We start from the raw sequence: 27,924 nt of genomic DNA on the forward strand, positions 1-27,924 counted from the left end.
CTGCAGAACCCCAGCAGGAGTGATGGGCAAGTGTTGGCAGAAGGTGGAGCTTTTTGTTTTTTCTCTTAAAACAAATAAACTAACGAACAAAAACAAAAACAAAAAAACAAGTTCATCATGTCCCCCTAAGAGCCAAAAAAGTGAAAAGTATGATCAAATCCTTGCTTTGAATCTGTTACTTTAAAGCTCTGTGGGATGGGAAATATTTCTAAGGTCCCTGCCGTGGTCCTTTCTGGGCAGCGGGCAGGTGAGCACAGTTGCAGGGTGACACTTTTGGAAGCAAATGGACATTGCAGGGGTGCCTGTCTCATGCACCTGAGCGACACGTGCCCTGTGTCGACTCAGCGCTGTGCTGGGTGAGGCCTTGAATGCTTCCTGACCTACGGAGCTTTCACAGAGACAAAACCCCGCATTTCTAGAAACATCTGAGTGTTCTGCGATAGAAGCATCACTGTCATGACCCAGAGGACCTCCAGGACGGTCAGGAAAACCTCTCCCCAGATAGTGGGCATCAGGCACCAGGTGGAAAAACACTCGGCGACTGAGGAAAAACTTCTCTTGGGCAAAAGACCCTGGGGAAAGCCAATTTCCATGATGATGAAATTTTTGAGTAAACCATAAATCCTAACATAAGAATGAGCAAAATCGATGCAGAGAAAATTCCTCAATTTGACAGTTGTTTTGCCAGCTCCTCTGTGCTTCATGCTTGGGTTTATCAACAAGAGGAAACAACTTGGGGTACAGAAACCAGCTGCGCTGTGCCCCCTCCCTGAAAGCCCAGAATCTCCTGCTGTCTCTGCCCTGAGCAGCCTCACAAACACCCACGTGACAGTGGCCTTATCTCTGGTTGTTGGCGACTTTTTCTTTTCTTCTTTTGAAGGCCAAGGTTTGTGAGGTTTCAGGACAAGATGATACTACCTAGTTGGAAAGTCCAATTTGCAACATTGTGGTGGGATTTGTCTTTAGCTTCAGAAGTCCGTTAACGGGAAGGCTTGCTGAGGGCACCAGCAGAGCAGCAATGTTTCTGGAGTCTCTGGGTTTGGAGGTTCGGGGTGGGGAGAGGTGGAGAGTCTCGATCATCTCCTCCTTGCCAAGAGGCACCATGAGGTAGGCACTCAGGCTGGTGGCCAGGGCCCTGCAAAGGAAGCAGAGAAAGGCTGAGTCATGGCGCTAAGCAAAGCCTTTGCAGGTACAAATATAACAGAAGAAACGAAACCAGTTGCCGGGAAGGGGTGCGATGACCTCCTTGTGCTGTAGGGGATGTTTGCTGAATGAATCAACAAATGTGTGTCTTTCCTCTCAGTCTTTGCTCTGGATTTTCCTGCAGCATAAAAGGAACTATGACTCTTTTTTAAAATTAACTTGGCCTTACTGTCTAATCCACAAGTAAAGAGCAAAGAGAATGGCATCTGATTATAGTAAGGGGAAAAGAAGTTGATGAAGCAATGAAAAAGCAAGCAAACCGTTATGGGCAGCTTTGTGGCTCCCTGTCAGTGTTATTATTTACATGTATTTACATATTAATATTTTACACCAGTTACAACTTAGATTATTCCCAGAAGGGGCTGAGAGGTGAGGTCAGGACCAAATTGCTTGTCTAAATGAGTCCAGATGAGCATACTGCTATTTAGCACTGGAGGGAAAAGGAATAAAATTAAAGCCCGCATGGCTGCGCCACTCCCTCCCCCAGGGCTGTTCGGAGGGTGCTCAGAGGAATACAGGAATGCCTGCTGCAACACCCGGACACTGTTGCCGGTGGAGTTGACATTCCCCTGGGGCAGTTCTACCAGTGAGAGAATCATTTCATCACCCTTCTTCCCCTCTATTTTTAAACCCTGTCGTATTACACCCCAGGCTTCCGGAACAAACCTCAAAAGCATGCTTTCTATACTCCTGACTTGCTTCACTTCCAAGAGTTTGGCCTTTGAAATTATTATTATTATTGGCATTTGAAATTAAGTTACATAAGTTATTTTATTCACAGAGGGCACCTTTTTTCATTTTCTGATCTTCCCTGGTTGTTTTTAGGAAGGACTTCTGAAACCAATACTTGCAAACATGCTTGGACCAACCTTCCCAGTGCGACCCGAGGCTCAACACTTTGACTCCCTCAGAAGAGCTTGCTCCTCCCACTGAGGTTGGGCAGAGAGAGGAAACATCTTAGGCCTCTCTCCTATTTTCATCTTTAAAAACAGGCTAGTTCTGACAAAGGCAGCACAGCTATACTGTCATTCATGACAGAGATGGCACTGGTAGCAGACATCTCTCTGACCCCTTGTAGCCGGAGGTGGGCACCAGCATTTAATCCATGGAGGAACAAACCTGACTTAATCCCAGATAATACTCTATTTTGAAACACCTTCACTTCAAAAGGCCCAAGATCACATTAATAATCGGGAACCACTCCGCTCACTATTAAAATCAATACAATTGGGAGAGGGAAGCAAAAAAAAAAAAGCAAGTGAAGGAAAAAGAAAGTGATGTTCAAAGACAGGATATTAAGTAAAGGGATATTAAGTCCGGGAGGGCGAGGAAGGACGGCGAGTGCACGCCACGTCCCTGCTGTCCCTGCGGCTGCGGCTGCGGCTGCGCAGCGCGGGAGGCGGGCACTGATGCAGCTCTGGCAAGCCGCGTGGAGCTCTGAGGCACAGAGGCCTCTGCGCATGCGAAAGCAGTGGCCCCAACCACTGGGGGCAAAGAGCAGGCCACCCTCAAGCCGGAGCCCGCCCTGAGGTGCTCCTGCATTCCTCTTGTCCCCAACTTTCTGCTGGCACGTCTTCAGCCTGCAGTCGTTTCTGCCATGCCCACTGCTTCCCGGGATTGATGGGGAGAAGGCAGCTGTCGGACGAGCAAGGGGGGCACGAAGGAGATAATTCCATGTACTTGTCTATTCTTTCTGCTGGAAGCTGGGTCTCTGGTTCAAAGGACACTCAAGCCCATGTTACCATTTTATAGCAGGAGCAGGACACACATGGATACAGCAGTCTCAGCAAATCAAGATTTTTGCATGAAGCCCACTGGAGGGGAATGTATTATCTTGTGCTGTACAGCTCAATGTGCTTTGTGGCTCTTGTCACCTCTGGGACCAGTTGGAACAGTCCCAGGACTGAGCCAAAGCCCTGACTGAAGGGAAAAAAAAGGGCAGCTGGGTTGGAGGGTCAGCTCAACATGGTGATGGCTGCCCATCTAGCCTGCAGGCATAACAGCCCCTGACCAGTGGAGGAGGGGGCTGTTTGGGGCAAACCAAAAAAAACTAGACCCAAACAGCCCACTTCCATATTTACTGAGACAGTGACTGGCATCTGTGCTCTGTGGGTGAGAAACAACGGCTTTCTCACTGACGTTCTCCATGTCGTCGTCATTGTCATCATCATCATCATCATCATCATTTGGTCTCCTTTCCACCTGTGAGCTCACGAGCTGGTGTAGCCCAGACCACTCCTGGAGGGTTTTCAGCCAGAACTGAATCCATAAATGTGGCCAGTGTCCATCAGTGTGCACAGGGAAGGGCTGGATCCCAGACCAAGACAGAAAGCAGAGGCCCACAGAAGTCACACCTGCCACGGCCGGCCTGCCCTGTGGGTCCTAAACCTCGAGATCCCCAGGTTCTCCGCCCTCTGCACTCGCCCAGCTTTTGTCTGCTCTTCCTCCCCAGCTGTTCCATTCAGCAGCTCCCTCAACAACCTGTGCTTCCCTTGCTGAAGTCTTGGAGGCCCCCATTAAGGGAGGCAGTCACAGGCTGGCCCAGCACGTGCCATGTCTTATCAGCCCATCTCAAGATCTTGCTCCTCCCAGCTTGGGCAACAAAAAAGGGGGCGGCTCCGGGTCCACTGGCTCCCTGTGGCCCCGAACACAAAAGGGTGGGCAACAAAGACATTTTCTGGGATGGCAGGTGTTGGTGTCGGATTCCGCCCAGAGTGCACAGGGCAGAAGAAAGGCGAGGCTGGGTTTCCTCGGGCAGCACAGACATGCAGGGGCAGGAGTGCAGGCAGGGCCCCTCGGGAGGGGAGGCGGGAGCAGCAGGAACTTGAGAGCACATTTCAGTGGGGTATTAGCAGTGGAAAGAGGCCTGTTAGTGAATTTATACACCCCTCCCAGAGAGCAGGGTGGTTGGCATGTCCGCTGAAGTGTCAGTCTTACCTTGCTCAAATATTGCAATGAGACCTTTACGTACTTTAATCTGAAGGGAAAGAACATAAAATCAAGTGAATACAGCCCAACACACCCACAACCCAACTTGATAATGAACACAGTGCTAATAATACATTTATTCCTAGGCTGCCTGAGTGTTGTCACAGTCTTAGAGATCATTAAGAACTGAAAATACACTTAAAATTCTACTAGGCAGGACAGAATTTTACCGGCTGTCATATTTATGATGTGAAATGCAGAAGACATTAGCATTCCTAGGATGTATAAGCAGATCCTACAGACACCAGGAAGCACTGACCACAGTATCCTTTTTCCTGCTGTCCAGTATTACCTGACTCTAAAATACAGTCAAATAGTTTTTAAGACAAGTATTTGGAATTCTATGGATGACCTAAAAAAATAATTGATACCCTCTAAGTCTAAAAGTTTACATGTCTCTAAGTTTCATCTTACATGCTTCTGAGTTGTACACATTCAGTACTAGTGCCACCTGCGATGTGACAGTCCCCAGGGAGGAACCACACGGCATGCTGTGCAGAGGGTGGCTTGGGAAGGGGACTCTGTGGTGGCAAAATCAGACCAGATGCTTGCCCTCACTCAGAGCAGGACCTTAGCAGTCACGCTGAACCTGAGAGAGGGCCTGAGCTTGTCTGTGCTTCGTGACAGGTTTTCTCAATCACCCCATCCTATTTCCTGTGTGGATTTTTCTAGCAAATACAGCCTCTTTCTGCATCCAGCCAATCACTCCTCACCACAAATCCCCACAATACTCCTAAATTCAGTGTCAGTGGACCACCATGAAATCTAGACAAAGGACATTTATCAGTGACACAGACTATTGTCTGCATGGCCACAGTTGTAAACCTGGACTGTCTGCTGACTCCACCTGCCAAGGACAGCACAGTGACCAGGCCCAGTCTCTAAGATGGTGGTTCAGAATGCCATCAGAAGGACCATCAACATACTTTTAGGTGGGGTTCCCTGGAGACATGTGGGCATCTCTGAAGCTGTATTTTCTAATCTATTCATGAAAATGTATTGCCCTCACCAAAAAATCATTTGGGGTTAGGAATTTCAGGATAAGTAACTGGTTATGGATGATCCAGGAGCATTCTCTGTCTTACCTGATTTCCAACCACCGCTCCTTTTCACCACACTGATTGTACTCTAGGAGTACAAGAAATTCATGGGCAGTGTTGACTGCGGGTAACAGACTAGAATGTTTTCCGTGGGTTCTCTAGATACTGTGATTATCTAAATTTCCTGTTTCTCCACAATGCACTGTGCTGTGGGGCCCATTTCCTTTCATGGAAGCTGCAAATATAGAACCTCTCTGCATGTGTCCTCCGTGAGTTGAGGTGGTGCAACTTTCCAAGGCACCATGCCATGGACCCTCTCCAGTGTGAGCAAAGGGGGTCTTCAGGAAGGGGCTCCTTGGTCTCTCTTTCCTGTAGCCACTCAACCCTGGTTATGCTGGGTGTACAAACACCTAACTGGTAGAAACAAAAAAAACCCCAAAAAACAAAAAAACAAAACAGATGGTGCAGCTAAACAATGCAGGCTTGTTTGTAATTGCTGATGAGGACTGGTTTGCTCCTCTCCCCAGTGCGTCCCCAGATGCAGCCTGCTGTGGTGTGCTGGACCAAGCAGAATGTCTCAATAACTGTCAATCCATGGGTAAGTTAAGAAGATGCAAAAACAGACAGTTGGGGGTTCTCTTAATTATTCCATGGGGCTCAAATGTCACTTGCCCTTGACACACAGGCAGTGCTACTATAGGCAGGGGCCTGTACTTGGAACAGAGGAGTTGGCTGTCAGTTTCCTGATACGTCCCTGCGGGTAAGTGTGAGATACCAACTGACCCTGGGCAGGGTTGGAAGGCACCAGAAGAGAGCACTGTGCTTGGAAATGAGGGATGGAAAGAGAATAGGAGGCATGTGATGCTTGGGGGTGTGGGGGAGAGGCACAAAGCATAATTATTTCAGGCTTTCCTCCCTGGACATCTGATATGTACCAGGTGCCGTCCTAGGCTCTGGGTCACAGCAGTGAAGAACGCAGATGAAGCCCTTGCCTCTGGGGGCCTTGGTGAGGGAGTTACAGCATTCCTTCTAATGGGGCGATGTCACCCCTTGGGGGATAAAGCCCAGAAGTAAGTATGGTAAGTAAGTAGATATACAGTCTTTCTGTGGTGTTTCAGGGAAGGGGACAAATTAGGAAATAAAAATGTCTCAGAAGCTGCTATGATGGGGCAATAATGAAAGAAAAGATTGAGAGACACTGGCTTATGGAGTTACTATGTGTCTTAAATTAAAAGGTTTTTTTTTTTTTTTAACACGTTAGTGATGCTGGGGATCGGGAGCTGGCTTGCTCACATCTAAGAGCAGCTGAGTGAGACTCCTCTGCGGGGGGGCCCTGCAAGTGTGACTCAGATGCCAGTGGGCCACTCAGCGGGTCAGATGCAGAGCGGGAGCCCAGAGAATCTGGAAGTCACTTTTAGAGAAAGATGTCTTACTTCTTTGGGCTGGTGTGACTTCTCTTATACTCTGGATATCAATAAGGTTTAAAAAAACACAGGGAACAAGAATCTTCGTTGGAAATTTGCTGTGTTCCATATAGCTCTGCTTAGTGGAGGCTTTTCAAGGACCGCTGGGTCTTTTTGTGGCATGTTTTCTTTGGCTGTACTCACTGGGAGAGCAAAAGAGCAAAGATTTGAACCGAACTCCTTATCTCTGAGAAAAGGCTGCCACCCAGGACTGCCACCTGGGATAACGCTGGGCAGGGTCAGACAAAAGTGGCTGCCTCTCCCTGGGTTCCTGCTAGTGAACAGTCAGTGTGGAAAATGATTAACTGGTTAAAGATAATTAGGGAAGAGAATGATTTTTGAGAGCTGGCATAAATGAGGGAGAGAAACAGTGGACCAAGGTTCCAGCTTTAGGCGAGTGCTAAATATCCTCCCAGTAGGAAGGCGGACAGAGTGGGAGATCAGAGAGCTGTCTGGGCTATTCAGTCCCCTTGGAATGGCTCTGAGGAAGGGAACAGGTGCAGCCGTGGATGGAGTAAGCTCACACACTCAACTCAACACTGGCAACCCAAGAGCAGTGGGAATTAGCCAGCCTAATTAACATTTCCAAATGGCCCAAGGATGGCTTCCAGTATTTCCAACCCAGCAGCAGCGGCTGTGTCTTGGCCCTGGCCCTGCCTCTGAGATTGGCTTCCTTTTTTTTGGTCGTTGGTCTTGTCAACTTTGGTTCTGAAGCAGAAAGCTAAGACAGCTGGACCAAAAGCCCGGCAGGCAGAGAGAATATGTGTATTCTGTGCCTGCACGTGCATCAACATCTATGTGAAGACTAAGCAAGCAGGTGCAACATCCATGAAAAAATTTCCTGACATTCTTCTCATCCCCTTCTACATACTCTTATGTGACTAAGTTTAAATGAAATATAAATCTAAAATTCACATCTTTGTGTCCATCCTCTTGTTAAGCCCTCCTGGAAAAAGATATATCCAGACCCGTTGGCTAACTACCAAAACATGAACACAAGGATCTTACCCTACATCTTAGTCATAGTGAATGCTATTCATGTTACCAGATTGAATTCACAACTCAAAATGGAAAAAACACTGCAGAAATATTTATAGTAGCAATAATCATAATAGCTTAAAAGTGGAAAGAGCCTACATGTCCATCAAATGAATGAACAACCGAAATGTGTCTAGCCTTACAACAGACTATCATTTGGCAATAAAAAAAGTGAAATACTGATACAGGCTACAACATGGATGAGCCTTAAGAACATGCTAAAAGGAAGAGGCCAATCACCGAAGACCGCATACTATAGAATTCCATTTATATGAAATGTCCAGAATGGGCAGATTTATAGAGATAGAAAGTAGACTAGTGGTTGCTTAGTGCTGGGGGTAGGGTGAGAGGGAATGGGAATTGACTACTAGTGGGTTTGTGTTTTTATTTTTTAGGGGAGATAAAATGTTCTGAAATTAGTTGTGGTGATGGTTGCGCAATCTTGTGAATACACTAAAAAAACTGAATTGTATATTTTAAATGGATGAATTGTATAGTATGTGAATTATATCTCAATAATGCTGTTTTTAAAAGGGGGAAAACGGAACAGAAGGTGGTCTGGGCAGCAGCTACTGCTACTTCTTCAAAAGTGACACAACAGAAGTGGCTCCGAGTGCTAAGGGAAAATAAAGCCCCCGAGAGCAGCCAGGAAGGCAGGGGGACGGGGCGGCTGTGAAGTGTAGCAGACTCCAGCAGCAACGGTCCTCCTGGGCTGCGCCACAAACGTGACCTCGAAGCAGAGAAATGAGGCCACCCCTTGGAGAAAACTGCCCTTCCCTTCAAGATCTCACTCAGGTTTATTCTAACTTGAATTCATCTGTCTTAGAAAAACTCAGGGGTAGCCATGGGCAGTGAAGTGGGGATTATAGTGCGATTTTCCCCATGACACAGGGAATTTTGTGTGTAGTGCAGTAGTATATTTTAAATTCTCTAATAATCAATGTCTTAAGAAAATGTAGCAGTTAAGTATGTGGTGACCTGTGGAAGGACAATGAGTTCTAGGTGTTTGTCTGAGGTGTCTGAGGAAATGTTAAAGAAACAATTGAACTGTCTGGTAGTTTCACTGATAAAAGCTGTCCTGTTCTCTTCAGACATTCAAGAAACCATGCTGATCCAAAATTAAGATCTTTTCTATGTGTGAATTTTTCTATGGCACTCCATTTGTATTCTAAAGTAGGAAATACTTTGGTTAACTTTCAGTCAAGTTTCTCAGTTATCTGTGTCAAAGTGGGTGTGAATTTGCCACATATCCTATAAAATAGTCCTTTCTGCCTTTGGGGAGAAACGTTTTGCAACTGACACAAAAAAAGGGCTTCTCTTCTCTTCTCCACTGTTCTTTGGGTTTGTTCTCCACAAACAGGGTCCTATCAGGGTGGGGGGCAGTAAGTCCTGTTAGGGAGCAGAAACTTTAACACTTGAGCCCTAGCCTTGACATGACCAGCCAACTGATGATGAAAAAACCCCAACCCTTCTCAGTTCAAAACTGCCAGAGATAAATCTTGATCTACTGAGGGCAGATTGGGGGGAGAGAGTGCAGTAAGCTGCAAATCTCCACACATATGTAAAGAGCTATTGCTATTCATAGACTGTTCTAGAGACCATTTTTATAAAAGTGAAACACTGCCAAGGAACCTCACTCTCATATCCTAGCTCTTCTGGATAATCGTGTGTCACTTTAAGTGGCTTCAATGTTCTGTGTACCAGAGAGAGTTATTTACCATGATTCTTCAGGGGGTGGGAGATATGTGGCTGCAGGTTAAAACTGCACCCTTCTCTTTCCCACCTTCTTCCTTTCACCACACAAACCTCCCTTTACAAAGTGCTGGTGTCACTGTACTCCCTTTACCTGTGAGTCCAAGTCAGGGGCTATGTTCTGTGGCACTGGTGTGAGGGAGCATCACTGGGTCTCTCCAGAGGCCCCATAAAGAATGTTCAGGGAGGACATCTCTGAAATTGCCACTGCATTCATTCATTAGTCAAACATGCCTGCTGTGTGACAGGTGATAGGAATACATGGGGAATGGAATATTCTCTAACTACTCCTCCTCCCACCTCTCCTATTATATATCTTCCCCATAGAACTGAGAGTGATCTTTTTAAACAAGAATCATATCACACCACTCCACTGCTTAACACCCTCTAAAGCTGGCCATCTCGCTAGAGTAACAGCCAAGGTTCCCCCCGCTTGGCCCACAAGGCCGCTCTGACTTACCTTGGCTCCCTCACCCCCTTGCTCTCTCTGTCCTCATCATGCTGGGCTCCTCACTGTTCCTGAAAAGCTCCTGCCTCAGGGCCTCTGCATTTGTTGTTCCCTCTGCTTGGAATGCTCCCCCCACCAAATTCTAAATGGTTCACTCCCTCCTTTCCTTTAAGTCTTTCCTCAAATGTCCCCTTCTCAGTGAGGTCTTTCCTGACCCCCTATTTAAAGTGCATCCCACCTCAGGATTCTGTTTCTCAATGGCACTCCTGGTCCTTCTTCTCTGCTGTCTTTTTCTTCTTAGCACCCCTCAATATTCCAAATATTCATGGAATGAATGTCTGAAGACCCCAATCCTTGTGGGATTTATGTGACAATCTAAGGAGTGAAGCTGCAGTTCCCATCCACTTAAGCTGTATGAAAGGTATGCGTGTGTCTCAGGACCAGAATTGGACCTGAGTCTGAATATCTAAATATGGCCTCTGGCAATTACCAGTTTTGGGTAATTGGGATAAAGACCAGAGTCAGCCCCTGGTCAGGAGCATGGCCCAGAGAGCACAAGCCTGTATGTCACAGATGAAGGACTCCGGCATTAACCAGAATTGGGCTGTTTCTCTAGCTACTTCTTGGAGCCCTAGGGATGTAACTAAGGAGTAGGGTTTCCCTAACTACCTCTCATGGGCTCTGGGATACGTGCTGGCCACAGGGTCTGTCCGAAAACACTTCAGCAGCGACTGCAATGCGGTCTGTGGCTCTTGGTCCTGCCTAAGGTTAGCACTGGGGGAAGCGGAACCTCCTGGTGAGTCCTGGGAGACATGCGGTGGCTTTCTTCATCATCAAGCAACCTCACAATTCTGACTGTTTAGCTCACAAGAGATGACCCTGGCTCCTACTATGGGTAACAGCTGAGCATGCTGAGGAGGAGAGAGGGACCTGGCATGGGGCACAGGTAGGTGGAATGTGTTCTCTATGCATCTAGGGTTTTACTGTCTTGGATTCTTGAGGTGGTTGAAAATTAGGGTTCTGCCTATTCTTTTTTGGTACTTTACAGTGATTCTACTAGGTTTCTTATGGGCTGAGAAATGAATTTTGGCCATGTCAATGCTGTAAATATTTTAGATTTTTTTTTTCCGAGTTGACTGACATGCTTCCCATTTTTAAGGGTTTTTTTTTTTTTTTTTCAATCTCTGAAGAACTTAAAGACTAATGAGCAAAAAGAAACTAGCTTTTCTATTTATTATGCTGTTTAGAGGTTTATTTCCTGGCTACCATCATCTACCCTTGTGGAAAAAGAGAGTATAAAATAGTCTTTCTTTTTTTCCGACAGCAGGCTTAATTGCTAGTAAAAGGTTCCACTTGGCCTCTGCTTTGGTTTGGTTGTTGTTAAACAGGAAGTCAAGCAAAGCCATCACGGCTTCTAGGAAGTCGCCCTAACGACAGGAATCGGGGGCCATGGCCATGGTTTACAACAGTATGAAACTGGGATGTTGGAAGCTCTAGGTTTTTCTGAAACAAATTCTCAAGATTATTTCAAATAAGCTTTAATTAAGAGTCATTTTCAAAAATTGTCTCTGAGAAAAATTTTTGATACCTGCCAACCATCTCGCGGCAAGTGCTGAGTGTCCCTGGGGCTGTAATTAGCAGTCAGGCGGGGAGGAAGACGCCCCTTGCACTTAAAGCCCTGCAAGGACTGAGAAACCAGAACTAATCTAACGCAGCATTTAACAGAAAAAGCAGCACATTCGAGTTCTTCCAAAGGGACAAATTAAATGTAATGTTGACACTTAAGAATGAATATCTTTGGGCAGTCTTTTTTTCTAGGAACCTGTGAACACTCCCAATCCTCTCACAAGCCCAGGGCCGGAGTGTGCCTGCACTGGCTCTGGAAGGACTCCTTTCTTCCTACACTTATTAGCCTTTATCTTATTCTTCTTGTCCAGGGCCTTCCAGTTCTCAAACATCTCAAATCCTAATCAATGTGAAGAAGTTAAAAACGGACTGGCAGAATATTTAGTAAAATATCTAACATCTATTAGGCAATGTATATTCCCAGGCTCGCAAAGCAGATGACACAGCCCATTTTAGGGAAATCTCAACCCAACTGCAAACCATTGGCTGAATATATATATATTTTTTGACTATATCTTTTTGACATGTGTTGTTTGAAGCTAATAATCTGGGCTTATTAATAATTAGCCATTTTTGGCAGTTCATGAGTATCTGCTTTTCTCTAACAAGACTTCAAGCTCCAGAAGAGAAAGAAAGACAGAGCACAAGGTCTCCAGAACCCTTTGTGTTCCCTTAAAGTGCCCAGCACAGTCCTACTCGGTGGCAGGTGCCACAGGAAGGGAGTGGAGGGCAGGGCAAGGGCCAATTCGGAGATGGTAACACTTGACAAAGAGCACCATAGTGCTATCAGATCCAATGGAACAAGTGTTTGTCTTGTCTCTTTCTTCCTTCTTGTAGAGATGATGCTGAGGAGAGTTAAAAGAGTTTTGACAGTAAAAAGGGATGAATAAGCATGAAGCAAAATGTGGTGCTAAACAAGGCAACTGAGACTTCTCTTTAAAATCCTCAATAACATTACAAAAGCATCCTGAATCAAGTGTCAATTATTCAAACTGTATTATCCAGGCTATAGATTAACCAGGCTTCCCTGTCTTTCTCCACAGTGATTTTGGCTATATTGCTTATTACCGGTCCATTTTCACTAAGAGACTGGGAAGGGAAGGGGAGAAGGAGATCACAATTACGGGTGTTTGTTTTGCATCTTGCATCAGGCCCAACACACACATGTGGTCTAGAGAGACACCTGTACCACTTAAAGCAACATATGACTCCTTTTTTATTTTACTCTTGTTGCATGTGTTGTAAGAAAGAAATTATGTGCATCATCCTCCAAAGAAATTACAGCCTGTTATAGATAGCAGAAACACACATGCACAGGACAAAGACTTACATATGCTAAGAAAAATCAAGATATAAGTAATGATAAGTGGGACAGATGGCACTAAAACGAGGACCAAACACTATAGAGATGCCTTGATTCGGGACAGTGGTTCTTAGTCCTACTTGCATATTAAAATCCCCTCAGGAGTCTTTAAAAGAAAGTCCTCAGGGCCAGACCACAACCCAGACCAGGAAATCCGAATGTCTGGTAGAGGGATGCAGCATCCAGATCCCTATGGCTTTGCAGGTGATCCAGTGTGCAGCTGGAGCTAGCACCAAACCGTTTATCAATGGAATTAGGGGTGGATAAAAAAATTCCAATGGATGCTTTATTGTATTTTCAAGAATAATACATGTGGGGCAGTGAGCTATGTGCAGGGTGTGTGGCTACACTTACAGACAAACTGAGGGTACAGAGTGAGGCAGCCCTGAGTTCTTGAAGAGACAGTGCCACAAAAGAACTTGTATTTACGAGTAACTTCTGGATTATCTGAATGGAGTTCTGAGCTTTAGTCCTGGTTTTAATTGATATTAATAAGAAGCCGGCAGCCGGGGCTCTGATTTATGGGACTGTCCCATAGGGTGGGCACCAGGCCACCATTTTCATGTATAGTTGCCCCAGCTTGCGCCTCCCCTTCTAGGAGACAGTCTGCTGAGCAGGCAGCGGTATGTTCCAGGATGAAAGAGGAGGACTAGGGAGGCACACGTTCAACATGGAGGACAGAAGGAAAACAGGGAGGAAGAGGCAGAGGTGGCACAAGTCGAGGGAGAAAAAACACAGGCAGGATAGATGAGCACAAGCACAGCCAATACTCACTGAGGGCTCCCTAAGTGCCATGCACCGTTCTTGTCTCTTAACACAGATTAGCTTATTAAATCCTTGGGAATGCCCTTTAAAGAAGGTACCATTGCTAGACCTATTTTACAGAATTGGACTCTGAGCCATAGAGTGATGGGTAATTTGGCTGAGGCCACGCGCTGGAGCACAGAAGATACCAGCTGTCTGGCTGCAGAGCCCAACCTCCTCATGAGAACATGTCTTCCCTCTGAGGAGCCTCCAAGGCAGCGGCGGAGGCCGGCTCCAGGTGTAAGGTTCTGATCAGTGCTGATCAGGGGAGGACAGTAAAATAGTGGAATTTGTGCAAGATTGGAGTGGCCATCTGTGAGGAAGAAGGGCAAAGGAAGGCAAGCCTGGGCTACATTAGGTGCTGAGGGAGGAGAGTGCACAAACCCTGGCAAAGGGAAAATAGGGTCAAAGGTTTGCTAATGGGCCTTGCTCCCAGGAAATCCAAAGGCAGATCCAAAGGTTTGCTGATCTGCCTTTATTCCAGGGTTCAGTAGCAGTGTGTGGGCACATGGGCTCTAAGCCCAGATCCTGGCCGTGGTCTCAGCACCCCCAGAACATTAGTAGCTCCTCTAGGCCTTGGGGTGGCCTTCCTGAACCACAGGAACCTGACCTACCAGGGGCATGTGGAAGCCTATGATACACATCTGTGGACTAAATGAAGTCAGTGTATTCTGGGCTTCAGAGACCTCTTATGTTCCATGTGGTTGGTTAGAAGAGGGAATAAGAGGACTTCTTAAAAAGTTTTGCAGGCACAACTACTAGGAAACCCTACAGACTATCACAATCACAAATGTGCTGGCCAAAGAATTTGTAAATTGTCACCTTGAAAGGAATAATCAGTAACCACAACATCACACAGTAAGTCCTGGTAATCTAGTGTCTGCTGGGTATGTTTCCAGTAATGTTAACTGTCTTTCTCAAACTTTATTCTGATCTCATGAAGACTTTTTGAAAAGCAACAATGAGAAAGGTTAGCTTTCTTGAGCAGATTCTGTTTGGAAAAACATATTGAGATGGTGTTTGCTTCTCTCCTCTCAGGCTACATGGATTTTCTTTAGACTGAAGAACTTTCTTATAATTGGCTGGTCATGGAATTCTGAGACCAATGTTGCTGATAACCAATGTTTGGTGAACTGGTAACCATCTTACCAAGTAGGGGAAATTGGTAACCATCTGTATCTTGAGTGATGTTACTAACATCTGCATTGATTCCACTTTGGGAAGAAAAGGGAGGGTGGAATGAGGGGCGGATTGGCCTTGCTGTCAACTTGCCCACGGCCTTTTTGTCCCTTCATGGTTTGATGTGAAAGGGTTGGACTTGATATCTCCTGAAGTCCCTTTTATCTCTACATTCTGATGCTTTTTGCTGGTTTTAGCAAATTTATGAGGCAAGTGAATATGTAAGAAGTGCTATCAATCAAAACCTTATTAAGACCTCTTTAACAAGGATGGAGGGACAGAGAAGTTGAGAGAGCGGAAGGGAAAGGAAGGAGAGAGAGGAGGAGGAGAGGAAGAATGGGAGGGAGGAAGGGGGCAGAGAGAGACAAAGAGAGTGAGGGAGAGTAAGAGAGTGAGAGTGAGAGCGAGAGAGAGAGAGAGAGAGAGAGAGAGAGAAAGAGAGAGGAGGGGGAGAATCCATAAAATGATCACCACCTTCAGTGAAATGGAAAAATCTTTCATGTTTTTGGGGTTTAGAGTTAGGTTATACCTTGTGCTCTTTCTGGGGCTAAATTTGATTGCTAACTGCCTAGTAGAGTGACCATGTTGGGATCTGCATGCAAAATAATAAGCCTGCAATATCCTAGCACATGTAACCACTGTGTATGGTTTGGAGGTCACTGCAAGCAGGAGCTGGGGTGTAGCTGTACTCCTCTAGGCAAAGCCTGGTGAGTTATAAAAGTTCTCTGAGTAGCATCTGCATGCCAGATTCACTTTGGAACCAATATGTACCACTTCTGCAGTCTTATGAGATTTTATTGGCCACCAGATAGACCCGGTGGCACCAGGCGGAATCTTCTGATAGTTTCCGTGAACTTAACATAATGATTTTGTTGTACAAAAATATTACAAAAGTATTTCCTGTTAAATGAGCATAATAAACCTTTCCAAGAACCTATGCAATTCTTGAGCATGAAAGATGGAAATATGAGGCTTTATACAAAAGTGGCAGCAGCATCCTGAGACTAACTCAGACTACCCTGGTTGAAGCTCCAGATATGACCTACAGATCTGGCAGAATTTGATGGCACCTAGTGAGGAATTTTCTCCCACTTGTTCCAAATCCTGGAGCCTTTATAATCTAGCCTATCATGAAAGAGGAAGTGTTTCTGACCATATCTTGGAGAAATCACATGTGTTTATGTAGGGCTAACGAATAAACAAAGATTTGTGCTCCCTCTGCTGGCTCCCTATAGCAATATTAAAGGAGAAAGGACCACAAACAGTGCTGGCATCTTCGGCAAACACAGTCAATTCCCCCATACGAAGAAGAATCCCTTTTTGGACATTCCTTGAGAAAAATCCATTTTTATCAACTTCTGACTAAGGTACTTGGAAGTTTTTAAAATTAGATATTAAATTAGACATACCTATAGTCCTCAACTACCAAATTGCTAGTTGTGACTGAAATAGTGATTTGGGGATTATTTATCAACAGACATGAGTGGATTTCACCAACATTTTAAGGTCCAGACACAATCTTTAAAGAAGTTCTGGAAAACACCTCAAGTCCAAGCTAATGTTTCTTTTTTCTCCTTCTGTTTCATAAGAGCAGCTTCCTAATAGTATAGATTTATACTATTTATATCCTTTCCGATAATGTCAAACATTAGACTTGATTTTCCAAATCATTAGCATGCAGAAGAATGACCTCATGGTGAACAGATGCACTTGGCTGTGAGCTGCAGTGATTACATCAGTCCCTCCCAGCAGTTGAGGGTGCCCACTCCGGTTAACCCTTTAAAGGCTTCCCTGCCCCTACTGCACCCCCTTCCTCGAAAACATGCTTGAAAACACAAACTTAGTCCCTCACCCTAATGTATATGTGTGTTAAATGCTTATAATACATGCATAAAACATGTATACATACACAAATATGGACATGTATATATATATACATGTACACACACACATATATGCATGTACATACGCATACATATATATGTGTGTTAATTGTACCTAATATTTTAACACTGGTAACCATTTAGAAACTGCTGGTCAACAGGAAAAAATCAAAAGGAACACAAGTTATAGAGCTAGGTAAAAAAACAGTTCAAATATGTCATACAGTGGGCATTATCAAAACAAGTAATGGGCAGGATAGATATGAAGTAGGTAGTATTTTCAAATAACACTTTTGGGCTGGGAAAAAAAGGTGTTTTGGAAAACCCTCTTTTAAAAAAGCTGAGCACCTATTAGCCTAACAACAAAAGACCCTACATGTCATCTGTGGTTGACAGTGAATCATGAATAGAGGCACATTTACTTGGCTACCCTGCGTGACTCTCTCTGGCGGCCCTGAGTGATGAGCAACAGCACTAGGGTAGGGAAAGTCTAAAGAGAGGGCGTTTTCCAACAGTGGTCTTTTGGGGCACGGGCCACTCCCACTTAGCACATCTTTTACTTATAGCACAGACTTAAAGGCTTATTAGAGTCCTTCATTCTAGAAATGGGGGCTGCTTGCTGCTACAAAGCCAGCGCAGAATGAATACAGTGCTCAGGTTACTCTCCCTGTGTGTTTACAACAAAGCCCCTTGTTACAGGATACAAAGAGAACCTGGGAGCCCCTAATTCCTCCCAGGATTGTGCATATGCATGTGAGCAGGAGCCTGAGGCCTGGCTTTGATGACACTGCTGGCTTTGATGACACTGATTGGGTCCTAAGTGCACCGTGGGAGCTTAAGCTGCTCAAGGTCAATTTTTCCAGTTGGCTTGTTGCTTGGAAGAACAGACTTTACCTTAATTTCTTACTTTAAGCTGGCCGGCTCATCTAGTTTTGATTATACTTAAGAAAATAAAAAACACTCTGAATAAATGAAAAGTGTTTTCATCTGTAAAAGTGGTAGCAGACAGGGGCAGAAATTCCTCAAAAGCAAAACTGGCATGTACATGAAAAGACGATATGGTCTGAAAATGTGCCTGTACGTGGTATGGAAATGCTCCATTCTCACTGCACTGCCCCCAAATTTCAGTTCAAATCAAGTTCATTTCTAGTTCCTTCGTAATCATTGTCTGGGCAGATACTCAAAGAAAGAGAACATTATGACCAGACTTAAAATCACATTCATGGATTGGTGTGGTATCTATAAAAATTTTTTATTGCTCAATACCAAATACCCTAAACCCAGAACATTATGAAATGTGATACTGATATTAATAATTTGAAAAGAGGAAAGACCAGCATTTGTCTTGATATTCCATCTCTGGTCTCACATTCCTTTTGTGCAGGTTCCAATGGCCACTCTTATGAGCTGTCAGAACCTTTACCTGTTAAGTGACTTTGGCAAATGCGATGTTCTTGGAGAAGCCTGTCAGCAACTGTCTCCTATAGCGGGTCTCAAAAAAAACAAATTATTTCTAGAGTCTCCCTTAAGATGCTACCCATGCACTGACTTATTTAAATTGATTTAAAATCATTATAAATGTTTGGGGAAAAAAATCAAATAAATTTATATAGAGGCTAAAATATACCTAAGAAATAAAGTCCATCAATATTTGTTTCAGTAATCAAGAGCCTTAAGAATTTAACAGTTGAGTTGATGAATGTAAATATCTAGTTATTATTTCATTTCTTTTAAGGAACAAAAAGCTTTCTCAAGAGTTTTTTTTTTTTCTTTTTCTTTTTTTAAAGCACTGAAAAATTAAGTCCCAAAACATCATGAGGATGGAAAAAGCAGAATGATATCTTTGAAAAATCAGCTTTGCTGTAGATCCTTCATATTCTTTCACCTAAAAATTAGAAATGATTTTAAGCCTCTCGCTAGACTGGGTATGAAACCTTTATTTCCCTTGAAACTGATTTTTTTGGGGGGTGGGTGTTAGATAGAATGTTGGCAGAGTGTATAAAAGAATTCAATTCACAGCTGTTCTACTTTTTTAATGTAAGAAACATTAATCAAAGCGTTAAGTTATAAGCTTTTCTCATGTTGTTTAGTATTCTAGTTCAACAAAGATCAATAGAGGCCATCCTGTGTTTCTTGACGCCTCACCAGGAAGCAGAGGCGTGATTATGTAAATCACACGGCTCTGGTACCTCAGCCAGCTTGCTTATCTCCCAGGCCTTCTGCCTGCTGCTCCTGGCTCCCTGAGTAAGTGCAAGCCTCTCCCTCTTATCTCCCAACAAAGCTGGGAGAGGCAAGGATTGAAGCCAGCGATGTTAAACAATGATGCATGGCTGATTTTATTTGTAAGTGATTTATTTCAATGAATTTAATTTTTCTCACTTGGTGTGTAAGATATTTGTTAACAAGTCAGAATAGGAGAAGTAAGGCGGTGTTTAGAGACAACTGACACAGGTTAGAATCTATTAAGCACTCTAACAGTTGTGTCTACACTAGCGGAAGAAGCAGGAAGCTCCTCGTTGAGAATTTCAACATGCATTGACTAAAATATCCCATTTACTCTCTGAAAGGCAATTAATCTGTAATTATATGCAAAAATTTAAAGTAATTCTATTCTTTAAAAAAACCCCACGGTAATCACATACTCAGTTTAAGTGGCAGTACATTTTTTCCCCTCCAAATTAGAAATATAAAAAAAGTAAAACCTAAAAACAAGTTCATGGAAATTTTTGAAATTTTCCATTTGCCTAATAAACGAAAATAATTATAAGCCAGTTTCTAAACAGGTTCCACACCAGGTGTTGCTTTGGTCGGCGGCTGGTCCATGTGACACAGGCCACTCCAGAGAGAAAGCCTGCATGCTGCACTGCTGCAGTGATGGGCCAGGGGACACTCTCCTTCCATTTCTCCTGCATTAATCCCTGACCCGAGCATCTCGGCAGCATAATCCCCATTTAGCATTAGTAGCAACGGCTTCGACTGTGAGGAACTCTTTTTTGATAAGTAAGCACTGATTTGGGCATCGCTTTTAAACAACATATTCCCAGCTCAGCAAGAAACCCACACTCCTGAATGAACCAGAGCACATTACTGAGAAAAAGTTCATTAACCTTGCTAGATTCGGAGGTTAACAGGATAGCTGAAGAAAAGAACTGAGTGAACAGCTCGGATACAAAACAAATTAAAATGAATGTCATCATTCCTTTTGATATTCATTAGTTGATTCAGAGGGAGAATGCTCTTCTTAAATTTGCAAGCATTTATCTGTGAAAAACAGGTGTACATCTGCTGCTGGAGTGCGTCTTAAGCGCATGAGGGAAGAATAATGTAGACACTCACCCGTTCCACTGAGGGAGTAGCTGGGAGAGGGAGAAAAGACTTGTGCTGCAAAATCCTCAAATGTCATTACTTCGCGGTGGTTCTGAATTATTGCTTCGAGATACAGAGCTCGCTCTTCGTAGCTGCAGTAATTGGTTAAGGAACAAGTGTGTGTGCAGAATGACACACATAACAATGATGGTTCACTTTGTTTTAAATAGAGTTATGCAACTTTTACATTGTGTGGAGGCAAAAGTACCTTGTAAGTTCGTTAACATCCTGTCAAAGAATTAAATAATCATCATTAACGATAAAATTCTGATTTTGAGACCTAGGTTTATCCTAGATTTTTAACTGCATCCAACACTGGTATCACTAAAAAAATATGTACACCAATAGTTACAGAATCATGTCAAAAGATCAAGATTGAGTCAAACAAACAAAAACAGACACTGATTATGACGGCATCTCTTTTACTGACAACTGTGTGACAATGCTGGATCTTCCCTTCCTAGTTCAGTTGATAAAATGTTCTTCTCGGCCTACTGATGAAATGATTTGATACTTCAAGCAAGAATTAGTGATAAGATGCTGCACACACTTTTAAAAAATAAGCAAATGCATGTCACTGGAAAGAGGGAAAGCCAGGAGGTATGCTCCGAAGGGGCACCTGAGCCAGGAGTCAAGATAGATGTGAGCATTAAAAATAAGAACTAGTAAGTTGGAGAATCTAGCAGAGAGTGTACAAGGCAATAATTTTAAAAAAAGAAAAAAGACTATTGCCTTTTAATTAAAACTGCAGTCTGGAACACACGCATTCAAATGTGTAATCAAAAACCAGTCACCAATAAAACTTACAAGCGTAACACGCTGAAGCAACTTTCCAGCTGTCTTAATAGGACCCCTGCGTGTGGCAGCCTTTCACAGGGCAGAAAGCAAATCTTCCCCTTTTGTGTGTGGCTTCTGTTTCCTCAGAAGGTGAATCATGCACTTCCAATAACAGGGTAACGTCAGAACAATTTGACAGCGGATGAAGGCACCACACACACAACTTTATGAATTAACACTTGGGAAAGTCGGCATGATGTCTCATTTTCCCCTTCCTCATTATCAATACCAAAGTTAAAAGACATGTTTCAGTCGTTTTGAAAATTATGCTAATTCACCAGGAACATAGGGAATGTGCATCGCCATCAGTCTGTAATCTGTAGCACCAGAAGAACAAAAGTAATTCTAGCATTTCTCATTATATTTTAAAACTATCTTTTCAAAATGGCCTCTTTAAAAATATGTTGGTGACAATTATGCCCTTCCAATTAGCTTTCAATAGAGCATGTGTTTTAAACTGTTTTCCTATTTCCTTTTGCAAAGTATGCATGCTGATTTCTCAATGCAGGCTCTTCCTTCTCCTTTTCCTTCAGTTATATTCAGGGGAAGATTTTCACACTATGAGTAGACCAGAGGCATTCTAGGGCTGTGCTGTCCAATAGAGCAGCCACGAGTCACATGTGGTTCTCTATATTTAAAATTAAAATTTAAATTAATTAAAATAAAAATAAATGGAAATTTAGTTCCTCTGTCCCACAAGCTATATTTCAAGCTAGGGATTACCATCCTGGGCTGCACAGATAGAACATGCCCATCGTCGTGGAAAATGCTACTGGGCAGTGCTATTCCAGAAATTCTCTTTAGACTTGCTCTATGCAACTTTATAAACAGAAAATGAGTTTCAAAATTTCAAAAGTGGCCTCTCTGCTGATTTATGATCTTTGATATAGATGGTCATAACAGTCCAAGACCTGGGCAGTGTGAGCCTGATCTGGCTTCTCGGCTTCAGGCTGAGCTCCTGGTGGCTCGTCTTAACTAACAAACAGGCTGCCAAACTTCCTCTGTGAGAGGCGCCTGCTCAGGCCCAATTCTAGAGGGACCCACTAATGCCATTCACGTCTCATTATGAACACGCTTATTCTGCACAGCACTTGGCTGTCGCCACGGCTTGGCCCTCCGTGCATGGCCCCAGCAAGCCGCTGGTCCGGGGAACAGCAGGACGTTAGGCCTGAGTGGCCGTCTGGCGAACAGGCACTCTGACACTAAGCTGGCACGTGCTGGCCCAGCAGGGGCCGAGTGAGGCGTGACAAATTACTCAAAGAGCTAAGCTAAACTTATGGCTGACAACCACCTGAGCCTTTGGACAGCCGTGGCCCGCTGTCAACGCTCAATTCATGGCACCCCTTTTCAGTCCACAAACTGCTTGTGGGCCTGGGTTAGAGCAGGCACATCCCTCTAAAGACCTGTCATGCTCTGCTTGGAAACGTCCTGCTGTTTCCTGGAAGGCCCCACTGCGTCCAACACAGCCACATACAGTACTCAGGACAATGGGGAACGAAATAGAAATGTGAACGCATTTTTGTTAAATATGCTATCTGGAAGTATGGCTGCTATGTTCATCAAGCTCACAGTCAAACCTACAAAGGGATGCTCTGTATAATACCATATAAATTGACCCTGGATAGCAGCCTGTCATATTCATCCTGCATGACACTATCCGATTGTCACAAGCTTGTTCTTGTCAAGGCTGAGAGACCTGGGCTCCTAAGAGCAAATTTAGCCCTAGAATTCCAGGGGGCAATAATCAAGTTGTGAGATTCTCTGATTCAATGAATATTTATGGTCTGCTTCTTAAATTAAGGCACTATGAGAGACAGACAGCACAAAAAAGTGCTTCTAGAACTGGAAGACTAGTGGATGTTTACTTCATAGAAGATTCCTGATCTCCCTATTTATGCCCCCAACTGTTACACGCAGCACACACTCCCCCACCCCTGGCTGGTCTTATGCTGCTGCCAGAGCATTAACAGCACTAAACTGAGTATTGTCATCGAGACAAACATCCATTAGGGACTGGGGAGAAACTAGGAGATCATCAAATACATTTTCACTCACGGCCCAAGCCAGGGCATGTAAACACCATGACAAAGAGAAAACAAACATCACCCCAATTTGGCAGTGTTCAGAAACAGCCGAGGAGCTCGTGGGTGCCAAAAATCATTTCTTTTAGAAGCTTTAAAAAACCCTAGCTCCGAGATCTTAACAGAATTTACTAGTAGAACTACTAGCAAGGGCAATTAGGAGCACTATCATCTGACATTTTCTTACCTAACATCCTTAAGCCTTCAATTCTTGTTGGTTTCTATTTTTTTTTAAAAAGGCACTTATAATTTAGATATTAAAAAGCTTTTAAAGATCTTCTCCTGCGTACGACGTGCTAAGCTGTGACCTGAACACCGAACTAATGCCAGGCAGTGGATGGTCAGTGATCTTTGACTAAAAGCAGGTGGCTGAAGAGACGCTTGGTCACAAATCCAATTCTCATTTCAATACAAATCATGTCTCTTTTATTCTCTTTTAAAAAAAAACCCACTAACAAATGTGAAACTTAAATTCTGTTCTGAATTACTATCATTAAAAACCACACATAGTACTTTCTTAAAGAGCAATTTACCCCTTAATTACTCAATTCAGAGAACATTCGATTTACTAACTAGAAACCCATACCAGTTTCTGGTTATTTCTGAGTTTCTTTAGTGACTCACTCTGTCTACATTTTCTTATAAGAATTTTATCAATTATTAATATTCTTCTACTTAAATAAAGAGGCCATCTGTCTTTCACTGGTTACATTTTATTAAAACTTCCAAGAGAACTTTTTGAGACCCTCAAGACACACTCAGCTGGGTTGCAAGCACCTGAGAATCCAAACCCAACCCCCAACTTTATTTCAGTTATTATTTAATTTTTACAAATGGCAGCAGCAGCATGACAGTCAGGAAGGAGCTTGTATTTTGGAGGAAGATGGCCCCAGGTTTGAATTCCAGCTCTCTCCTCTACTAGCTGGGGGCTGGGGGCCAGCTGCTTCAATACCCCTAGCCTTGATTGTCTTATGTGTAAAGCAGAGATACCGACATTTGTTCTCGGAGTTGCTGGGAGGATTAAATAGAACCATACAAAGTACTGACCCAGGTTCTAGTATACAAAAGCAGCATGATAAATGTGAATTACCTATTCCTCCACCCCCTTCATGTGGGCTTATGGGTCCATCTTCCAGAAAGAATGTAGTGGATAAGCTAAGGGGAACCTCTGTGCCAGGCTTGATCACAAGCAACCTTCCTTTACACTGGACCCTCATGAGCTGGGGTGAGTCCCAAGGTCTCTGTGTTACTGATCAGAAAATGGAAGCTCAAAGAATTCAAGTATTTTCCTCAAGTCACAGTTACTCAGGGGTAAATTGAGATTAGAACTCAGGTCTTCTCACTGCTTTCTCACGTCTTTACTTCTTTCGGCTAATATCTTGAATTTTAGAATACAAGGACTTAGTTTCAAGATCTCATGCAAGGTTGGGAACTAAACTCTAAATGAGGATAAATCAACTGACTTATGCATGTGGGTATAAAAATCAACCTGCAACTTAGAGTATAGAGGTTTAAGGTGCATCTATATCCACAGACCATGTTGACTTTATAAATTCATGAAAGAAACAATTTCTTCATTTTAATTTCTTTTTACTTATTAGGGCTATGTGTTTGTGACTGCCACTTAGTACTTTTATTTTTTACCTTGGAATAATTCTTTTTTTTTTTTTTTTCCATCAAGGAGAAAGAAAGAACTGTTCGAAAGACTCTATATTGCAAATTTCCCAAGAGTGGACATTATACTCAAAAGGACAAAGCAGCCTTGGAGAAAGCTGTCTCCTGACATCAATACATGTGTGTTTTGTAGTGGTTTCTGTACCCATCCCTGGTTTTCCTTCTTAACTCATGCAGCCCCTTATCACTGATACAAGCCAGGCCAGAGCTAGCCAGTCTTGTGACTCAGCAGACTCTACTTCTCATAGCAGTGATCTGCAAAGGGCAGGGGAAGAGGGGTACATTTCAGCTCTCTTTGGGAGGCTTCAGCCAACCCTGTGCCCCTTTGATAAGTTGCAACACCACTAAGTTTTGCTGCCGTTTGTTTCATCCCTTGAGTATATTAGGGGGAAGAAAAGAAAACTTCTAGTTATAGATATCATATATGACCATCTCATCTTACTCTCTCCAGAGGCTCTAGGGGGAGAGTCTGTTCTTGCTTCTTACAGTTCTAGTTGGCTGTTTGCAACTAGTGGGCTGTGGCTGCCTCACTCCTATTTTTGCTTCTTTGACTATACTGTCTGGTCCTCTTCTCTGTGTGTCTTTTACAGAGATACTTGTCATTGCATTAGGATTCACCTGGACAATCAAAGATGATCTCATCTTAAGATCCTTAATTAACATTTGCAAAGACCCTTACTTAAATAAGTTAACATTTACAGGTTCTGAAACTAGGATGTGGACTTATTTTTCTGGGGGTCACCATTTAGCCCACTATGCTTTGAGGAACTGTACAAGTCAGGTTCATCCTTATACCACGCATAAGTTGTAACTTATTGAATGGATGAATCAATACCTAGGATCTGTGCCCATTGCTCTGGGTTATGATTCTGCTAGATATATTCTAGGCAAAGGCAGTTTGTAAGGAGAGGTTAGAAAATTTTCAATTTAAAGTAAAATTCTGCAGAGATAAAAACAAAGAAGTGACAAAACATCTAGAAGAAAGTTGGGGGCACACTCTTTGGGATGTGGAATGATTTCTTAAACAAAAAACAAAAACACTGAACTTTAAGGGAGAAGACTGATACTTCTGGGCACATTCAAGTTAAGAACTACTATTCACCATAATACCATAACGAAGGTAAAGCTACAAGGCATCAAGTGGAAAAAGGCATCTGTAACACGTAACTGGCAAAGGGCTAATGTTCAGAATATATAAAGAACCTCTACAAATCAATAAAACCCCAAATAATCTACAAGAAAGATGGGCAAAAGACATAAACATTTCCAGAAGACAAACAATAAATAAACATTAAGATACTCAAGATCATTACTAACCACAGATTATTGGAGCCATAGTGAGATACCATTTTATATATACCAGACTGACAAAACAAAAAATCTAATAATGACAAATGTCAGAGAGGACACGGGGCACAGGAACTCCCAGAGCCTGCTGGTAGGAGGTAACTTCTCTAGAAGGAAGTTTGACATTATCCAGGAAAGGACAGAAGGGCATACTCTGTGGGCAGAAATTCTACATGTAAGAATACTTAAAATATTCTATTGCAGCAAAAAGAAAAAAAAAGAAAAATCATTTTTAACTTCTACTGATAAATGCAGCCACAAAATGAACCACTACACAGCAGTGAAAAACTACAGGTATGTATTAGTATGGATGAAACTGAAAACAATGTTCAGTACAAAAAGCAAGTCACTGAAGAACATGTACAGTGAAATTCTACTTACATAAATTAAAAAAAAAAAAGAAAATGAAACATATTGCCTAGGGATACACACGTACTCAGTGCAGTAAAAGTATAACCAGAATTACCTCTGCAGTAGGGAAGAGTTGGCACATGGGAGGGTCTCAAATGTATTGATTGGTAAACATGGAAGTCAATAAAGGTACTTGTTTTATTATTCTTCAGAATCTATATAAATGTTATATATTTTATAGTATGTATAAAATATTTCATAGTAAAAATAAGCAATCTGGTGAGAATGGAAAATAGCACTAATTAAATAGATCTTTACTCATTCATTAGAAGGACAGAATGCATTTCTTCAAGCCAAAGGTGGACATAAAAGGCATAAGTTTGGTTATTAGAGATAATGATGACAGCAAAGTCCATTTGGTTCAGACACAGAAACCAAAAAACAGACAGTGTTATTTTTAGGGCCTTAGTTCCAGAAAGATTGAAATATCAAAGCTCTAAATTTTCAGGAAGTCAAGGAAAACTTTGACAGATGGGAGTTAAAGAGCTCAGGTCAAATACAGACACAAATACTATTCATGGGGTGGGGGGTACTGCTCCAGCAAAAATATGTTTTTCTCAAAAATGCTTTTGCTAGAACTACCATGCACTAAGAATGACAAAATAGGCTGAACTAGAGTCAAAATATTACATATATACATGGGTCTATATGTATGATTTCTATACATTATCCTACTCTGATCAAGATTAGAAAACTTGATCTCAAGTGACTTCGCCATTATTAAAAAACAGGTCCACCTTTACTCGAGTATGTGTCCATTCAAGAAATATATACCAGTGCACATCTGTGCTTGGTGATGGGCACACAACTGGGAAATGAGACAGATGCTGCCCCCACTCTTGTCAAGCCATGGAATAAGACAACCACTCTTATGTTAGTGCGAAGTAGGAAAGAGGGGACAAGAAAGGCAGAGAAGTCTCTGCGGAGGTGGCAGGGAAGGGGTTAATCAAGGGAGGCATGAGAGGTAAGAGCATTTCATGCACAGAGAAGCATGAACTGGAAAGAGCTTGGGGTGTGTCAACAGGTGGAAGGTGGCTGGAGCCAAGGGCGGCAAGATGGGGAAGGAGGCGCAGCTGAAACACTGGCTGTGGCCGGGTCATGCGAGGCCTGAATGGTTTGAGACAAGGGAGCGTTAGGATCTTAATTTGTTTTTAGATCTCTCTTAGAAGATCTGCCACTACTAAGAAGAGTCTAGAGTGCCCTCAAGTTTTGAAGAGGTCAGTGCTGACTTCTATCTATGTGTTCAATCAGTGGGCTTGTACAAATGTCACAATATTTTGAATTTTTTCTTTGCCTGTTTCCAGAAGTGAATGGCATATATTTTAGGCAAGTAAAAAAGGTAAGAAGGTTACTTGAAGGTTTGAAATGACAAGAACCTCTGAGAATGGTCTTGACAGAGGAAGGGTCATGTTGGGTGATGT

General features: G+C 43.1%; 1 protein-coding gene across 5 annotated transcripts in view; it reads right to left on the reverse strand.

Moving 5' to 3' along the window:
• Positions 1–988: 988 nt before the first annotated feature.
• Positions 989–27,924, reverse strand: part of RALGAPA2 (Ral GTPase activating protein catalytic subunit alpha 2) — a 284,872-nt gene continuing 257,936 nt past the window's right edge. For 2 of the 5 annotated variants that reach the window (XM_036229725.1, XM_036229722.1), the window contains one exon: positions 6,468–20,245. In XM_036229725.1, the coding sequence (XP_036085618.1) occupies positions 20,029–20,245 (217 nt within the window). In that variant the 3' untranslated portion in view covers positions 6,468–20,028. Of the gene's footprint in view, positions 4,181–6,467; positions 20,246–27,924 lie in introns of those variants that run through there. The other 3 variants (XM_036229724.1, XM_036229723.1, XM_036229721.1) reach the window with 3 other exon arrangements.

This window comes from Rousettus aegyptiacus, unplaced genomic scaffold (assembly GCF_014176215.1).
Source record: "Rousettus aegyptiacus isolate mRouAeg1 unplaced genomic scaffold, mRouAeg1.p scaffold_m13_p_12, whole genome shotgun sequence".
Lineage (NCBI taxonomy): Eukaryota > Metazoa > Chordata > Mammalia > Chiroptera > Pteropodidae > Rousettus > Rousettus aegyptiacus.